This window comes from Sinocyclocheilus rhinocerous, unplaced genomic scaffold (genome assembly GCF_001515625.1).
Source record: "Sinocyclocheilus rhinocerous isolate Xijiao unplaced genomic scaffold, SAMN03320098_v1.1 scaffold19, whole genome shotgun sequence".
Lineage (NCBI taxonomy): Eukaryota > Metazoa > Chordata > Actinopteri > Cypriniformes > Cyprinidae > Sinocyclocheilus > Sinocyclocheilus rhinocerous.
In genome coordinates this window covers 998444-1005753 of record NW_015638975.1, presented here as the reverse complement: position 1 = coordinate 1005753, position 7310 = coordinate 998444, and the positions used below count along the sequence as shown (strand labels likewise).

General features: G+C 38.8%; 1 protein-coding gene across 1 annotated transcript; it reads left to right on the top strand.

The window, feature by feature from the left end:
- Window positions 1-733: 733 nt before the first annotated feature.
- On the top strand, window positions 734-4128 carry polr2m (RNA polymerase II subunit M). The gene is made up of 4 exons (XM_016566125.1): window positions 734-1017; window positions 1443-2009; window positions 3286-3493; window positions 3780-4128. Exons 1-4 carry the CDS (start codon window positions 908-910, stop codon window positions 3921-3923), a joined length of 1029 nt encoding a protein of 342 aa, XP_016421611.1. The 5' UTR covers window positions 734-907; the 3' UTR covers window positions 3924-4128.
- Window positions 4129-7310: the final 3182 nt, after the last annotated feature.

The following is a 7310-nucleotide window of genomic DNA, read 5'->3' as shown; positions in this document are numbered from 1 at the left end:
TAAAAACTGCATTATGTGCGAAAAATGTATAATAAGTAAATAATTTATTTTTTTTTAAATTTTTTTTTTTTTTTAGGAAACAAGGTTCCAAAAAAATATTAAGCAGCACAACAGTTTCAACACTGATAATAAATCAGAATAAGAATGATTTATAAAAGGATCGTGTGACACTGAGGACCGGAGTAATGATGCTGAAAATTCAGTGCTGCGTCACTGAAATAAATGATATTTTAAAGTATAATAAGATAGGAAACCAATATTAGAAATTGCAATAATATTTTACAATATTACTGTTTTTTTCTGTATTTTTGATAAAATAAATGCAACATTGATGAGCATAAGAGACTCCATTTAAAAAAACATTACAAATCTAAAAGATATACCTCTGTGTGTGTGTGTGTGTGTGTGTGTGTATATATATATAATCTGTGTGTGTGTGTGTGTGTGTGTGTGTATATATATATAATAGGCCTGTGTGTGTATCCCTTATTCTGTCCCTTATTTTTCTATGAAAAACCACGATTGTCCCTTATTTTCCTTTTCTGAAGTTGGCAACCCTACTCACGAGTAATCGACGATTTTAACAATGAAATACGGACACCAAACTTGACGTTTTATTGTAAGCATTTTCTAAATCAGAAATTAACAAAATGTAATTTTACAAAAACTTGTTGAGAATGACAAAATGTAGAACTCCGATTGACAGTTTTTGCTTTGGGTCTTTTATTTTGTAATGAATGTGACATATCTGGTGTGGTATTATCGTCGCTTACTTCATTGCCATTGCTTATTTTGACACATGGCGGTATAAGTGAATTTCTGACGTCCTGTATGATGATCAGTCATGAAGACTAGGGTGAACGTGCCAGTGTGAGATTTTACTGGTTTATTTTTCACAGATTTGATCATGTCGTCGGCGTGGACAGCGCGCCAAGGGGAAGTGGGTGATCTGAGCAGCAAGAGTAAAGATCAGCTCTTGGAGATACTGTCACGACAAGAAAAGTTACTGTCTAATAAGTAAGTGTTTTTTATGCTTTTCATTTATTTTAATTTAGTGTTTCCTGAATACATAATTCATGATGTGTATATATATAGCTAAATTAGGATTTAAGATTTCTGACTAGATTATTATGCTGATTAAATATTCTGGATCTTTCCAAATCCTTTGGCGCCCTCACCTTCTTATTAGTCTATTAAATAACATAGATCAGTGCATCCTGTCAGTGTCACACAGTTGGGACAGTTTATAATTAAACGCAAAAAGACCCAATTATATGTAATACAAATTAATTTGATACCTTGTTGAAATGATTAATCAATAGTGTGCAGCATGGACACTGTTATTTTCACGTTTATTACTGTGAAGCTGCTTTAAAACATTCTGTTGTGCTATGTAAATAAATATGATTAAATGTGATTTGTACTGTTTATGATTTCTTCAGGAGATTTCTTCAGAGCCTTCCAGATAAGGGAAAGAAGATTGCTGACTTTGTGGAGAAAGTACACATTGCACTTGGACATCTGGAGGAGGAGGAGAGAAAACAAGCAAGTTTAATCTCTGTCCGGACAGAGTTTCAGGCTAAATATCAGCATGCCCTTGCCAAGCGAAGCACAGATAAGCATTTAGAATCCAATTTGGACATGATTATCCCATCCCATGACAGAAACCAAGCCAATGTCAATATCGATGCGGCTAACATACAGGAAAATGGTGGTCTGTTGGGCCAAGAGGAGTCTTTGACATCCCAGCCTGAGCCTGCTGAAACGCTACAAACAGCCGGTGGGAATGCAGCAGCTTCACTGATGAAAGACACAGAGCTTGTGGAGGTGTTTGGACGAGTAACTCTTGATGAAAGTAACAGTGGCTCCTACCAAGACACCATAAAAGCTCTGTCTCCTAGTAAGCCCTTTCAGGGTAATCAGCAACAGAAGAAACCACATTACATAGAAGTTCTGGAGAAGACAGAGAAAAGTGTGAATATGAGGAAGCCCAGATTCAAACCAAACCAGTGAGTGGAACTATGCTGCCATTGCATAGCTTTGTGTTTTCTTGGAAAATAAGCTGAAATATAATACATTAAAGGGACAGTTCACACAAAAATTTAATTTTTGTTATTGTTAGATCATCAAAAAATTTCTTAAAAAGGCATTGTAAAATGAATCTGTATGAATCAAGTGGTTTAATCCAAGTCTTGTGAAGAGATTTTTATTTACATCTAAACAACAGGGTTTCCGTGGGTCCTTAAAAAGTCTAAAATTTAGTTGCATTAAATTTAAGGCTATAAAAAACTTACCATAGACATTGCTCTATCCCGCTTATATGGTGTTAATTTTATTTTACATGTCTTAAAGGGGTCATATGATGCGATTTTATTATATTTAAAGAATTTGCCACTGACGATTCAAACTCGTGTTTTGGGCAGTGTAGAGTAGCGCTTGTTGTTTGTCATTTCTCCGATCACAAATGCAGACGTGGTTTTATGTTTACGCGGCGCGATGCAACGCAGTGCGTAAAAAGACAGTATAAGTCATTATAATCCGTAATTATGTCCCCACTGGATGCAACAAATGCCTCGTTTATAATGGGTTTTAATGTTTTTGTCTCATCGCTCCAGCCGGACAGGGCATCACAGTATGGTAAGCGGCGTTACATTTCCGTCACACGCTTGAGGTATTCGGCCAATCACAATGCACTGGATAGCTGGCCGATCACAGCATACCTCACTTTTCAGAAAGATGAGCTTTGTAAAAATCGACGCGTTTCAGAAAGGCGGGGCATAGAGGAGAAACAATAATGTACAGTATGTGGAAAATAATGTGTTTTTTTAACCTTAAACCGCATAAACACATTTCATTACACCAAATACACAAAATAATGTTCTTTTTAGCAACATCATATGACCCCTTTAAAAAGTCTTAGATTTGATTTTTCAAGTCCTGCTGATACCCTGAAACAATGATTGATACACATTGAGCACATTACATGCAGGTATGATAAACATGGAAGCTCAAACGTGAATGCATGATGCACAAGAACCAATGAGGTTTGTCCTACCTTTCATATCAAGTGATTATATTTCTTCACAGCGCTTAAAACGTTTTATTTATATGGATTCAATTTACCTTTTTGGATCTGGTAAGCTCTGGTTACCTGGACTGGGTCAGAAACCTCTCAGGCTTCGTTAATATGTGTTTTGAAGATGAGCCAAAGTCTTTTGGGTTTGGAAAATGTTAAGTAAATACATTAACATTAACTTTGGTTAAAAGTGTCTGTGTTTTATTTAGGTTAGCTGTGAAATCCGAGTCTTCATCACCTAGTCAGGCCTCTGGCAGCACCACACCACTTATTGCAGAGGCCAGAAGACAACGAGACCGAAAACACCTGGATGACATCACTGCGGCCCAGCTTCCACCCCTGCACCACAGTCCTGCCCAGCTGCTGTCATTAGAGGAGTCGGCTGACCTTCTGCAAGAGCAGACCAGAAAACACCTGGTAGGTTGAAGATGTCTTGCTGAAAGCAGACTGATAGAAACTGAGATTTGAATGATCAAAGGGATATACATAAATGACATTTCAAAGCATATGAGGCCTCAAAAACGTTCTATCCCACAAAATCTTCAACTATTTTAAGATGTTGAGAGGAAGTAGTACTACTTGAATACACCCAGCAGAGAGTATAAGACCTGTGCATGTTTGCCACTTGTGTGTGGGTGTTTCTGCCTCGTTCTGTATTCAGGAAGTAGTACATTTATGGTATTGTGTATACTGTTCATTTCAGGAGTTGCAGGCCAAACAAGTTGCCCAGAAGCTGGCAGATGGTCTGAGTTTCAAGATGGAGAGTTACAACCCAGAAGGAGGCCCACTGGCAGCCTACAGAGAGGTGCATGATGATGGGGCCCAGCTTTCCTCAGAGGAGGACTGATCGTGGGGCCCTACAGAGAGGGCACTGGCTTGTTGATATGTTTGGCCCCTTGCCCTGGACCAACTCTAGGCCTAGAGCCCATGCTTCAGGACCCTGGAGAGAGGCTTTCAGCCTGAGGACAAGAGAAGGGCTCTTCATGAACTGTGCTGACAATGTCTTGGATTCTGCCATTGAAGATAAATAACAGCAGGTTGAATCAAGTTAAGAGTTATTGTGTGTGTGTGGGTGTTTCTGCCTCGTTCTGTATTCAGGAAGTAGTACATTTATGGTATTGTGTATACTGTTCATTTCAGGAGTTGCAGGCCAAACAAGTTGCCCAGAAGCTGGCAGATGGTCTGAGTTTCAAGATGGAGAGTTACAACCCAGAAGGAGGCCCACTGGCAGCCTACAGAGAGGTGCATGATGATGGGGCCCAGCTTTCCTCAGAGGAGGACTGATCGTGGGGCCCTACAGAGAGGGCACTGGCTTGTTGATATGTTTGGCCCCTTGCCCTGGACCAACTCTAGGCCTAGAGCCCATGCTTCAGGACCCTGGAGAGAGGCTTTCAGCCTGAGGACAAGAGAAGGGCTCTTCATGAACTGCGCTGACAATGTCTTGGATTCTGCCATTGAAGATAAATAACAGCAGGTTGAACCAAGTTAAGAGTTATTGTGTGAAAACCGAACGTTTTTGCATGTGAAAATGTTACTGTCCAACAGTAACAGATTATCTTGGCAAGCTTAATGCCAAAAAACCTGATACCTCGGCAGGTCCACACCTGTTGTCTTGTATAGAATAATATAATTCGAAGCTCTTATCAGCCATAACTTTAAGGGTGTATATCGTGTGTTATTCTGAAGATGGTAATAGAATATTTTTGTATGACCTTTCTTAGTGTTTATTTAAAAAACCCTCTGAATTGACCTCTAAAGCTTGTGGTTGGTTCTTTGAATCAGATAACAGAAACCGCAGTTTTATAAACTAAATGTGGAAGCACTTAATGTTTTGTCACTTGAGTGCAGCAGCCCGGGAAATGTCTGTCTCCCTCCCTTTCCACAGCATTGTTTTGTTAAGCGCCCCACTGGTTTGATTGGAATGAGTCAGCTGTCGTTTGAAGGGAGGGATGTTGTTATCAGTGCAGAAATCTGTGACATGCCTCAGATGATTAATATATGCAATGTGAAATATCGAGGCTTGAAGGAATTAGACCAATTGGTGGAGTACATCTGGATTTTATTTAGATCATGTTACTGCATGAAGTGGCAATGCATTCTGGGATGGCAACAGATAGACAGACATGACACATGCAATTTCCAAAGCCATGAGCGCTAATAAAAATTCTTAAAATTCACTCTTTTTTTTAACTTCTCAGAATGTAAACAACGTATTTTCTTTACATATTATTCAGGAATCTGTATATTTAAATGGAGAAAAGGAAGCTTGAAGATGGAGGAAATCCAAATCTGCGGCGCTCTGCAGTTGATGACCTGTGATAACCTCTAGTAATTGCTTCTGCCCGTTGATGGGAACTGCTGCCTCAGAAAAAAGATCGTAACACATCTGGCAGGTTATTGTTTAGACACCGTCTGTGATGAACTCCAGAGTGCCTTATCCAGACGTCTCGTGATAAATATGTCAGACTTGTCCAGAAAGAATCTCCTCTCTATGTGGTATTAATTAAGTCTACCTTGCATACAGAGGAAAAAAGACTGTTATCAATTACACACTAGATTGCCGTGCTGATCTGATCCGCTCGTGAGTACATAGATATGCTTGCGTTGGTCTCAAGCATGCGTCCCGACAGTGTCTTTGTTGTTTTTTGCTGCAGTTTTTGCTTTCCACATGCCCCCACACCCATCGTCTCGGATCAATAAACGTCTCGTGGAGTCATCTGCAAGTGGTTTTCATCTACCACAAGTGTGAAATCATGCCCTCAGAGAATGGGCAAAATTTTTGAGCTGTGAACAGGATGAAAGGATACTGTTTTTGCCAATGAAAACATTTTACTGCAGCAGAGAATATGAGCTAATTATGCAGGGTAGAATAAAGTTGGAATAACGCATTTCTCTTGCTACTTTATCTTATTTAAAGGCATTTTGATTCATCACTGCTTTGAGACATAAATCTGTCTTTGTTCCTCTCCCTAGCCTTTTCTCTGTCTACTCTAGATCTAGTTTCTCAGTAAATCTGAGCTCTAATGAGACTCAGAGCAGGTCACATACCCAAATGCATAACTTTTTGGCTCCAAGGCCCCCGTTCTCCAAGACAGTTTTCGAAGGCCCTTTTATCTAATCAGATATGTACCTCTTCTACTTCTGTTGTAATAAATCAAACTTATATTTTCAGTTTAATGTTGTATATCTTTATTTTTAATGTTTTTGTTTTATAATATTTTAAGTTATAGATTCACACAAAAATTAAAATTCTGTCATTAATTACTCACCCTCATGTCGTTTTAAACCCGTAAGACCTCCGTTCATCTTCAGAACACAAATTAAGATATTTTTGATGAATTCTGAGAGCGCTCTGACTCCGTAATTTTATGAAGCTAAAGATTACTTTTTGTACACAAAGAAAACAAAAATAACTACTATATTCAACAGTTCGTCTCCAGCATACGCTGTTTGCGTTCAGTGGATACTCTCCGAAATGGCGCTAGGGTGACGCGGAGGAGACGAATTGTTTAATGAAGTCGTTATTTCTGTTTTCTTTGCGTACAAAAAGTATTCTCCTAGCTTCGTAAAATTATGGTTGAACCTCTGATGTCACATGGATTATTTTACCGATGTCCTTGCTACGTTTCTGGACCTTGATCGTGTTGATTACATTGCTGTCTATGGGAGGGTCAGAGAGCTCTCAGAATGCATCAAAAATATCTTAATTTGTGTTCTGAAGATGAACGAAGGTCTTACTGGTTTGGAACGACATGAGGGTGAGTAATTAATGACAGAATTTTAATTTTTGGGTGAACTATCCCTTTTAAGTTTAAACTGAAAGTTTGTCTAGGGCCCCCTGGTTGAGAACCACTGCTCTAATGTTTTAATTTAGATTACATTACATTCAACCATGTCATTGTGTAGTTCTGTAGTTGTAGTTCTGGTTTTGATAGAAATAATTATACAGTGCTTAGTTGCAAACCAATTAACTAACTAAGAAGTCATCCTATTTTTACTGCCGGATATAGGCTGATTAAGACAATGACAATGATTCAGTTTTTTAATCAATACATTTGCTTTCAAATCTTTGGGTCGAGTGTGGTTATGATACAGTGGTTGCTAATGCAGGAAGGAGAGGGTGTGTCAGTGCTTGATGAGAAACCTCAATATTGACTGTTGGCTGTAGAGATGTCTGGATTAAATGGAAATGTTGTAAATGAGGGTGCTGTTGAAGAAACACTTCATATCATTC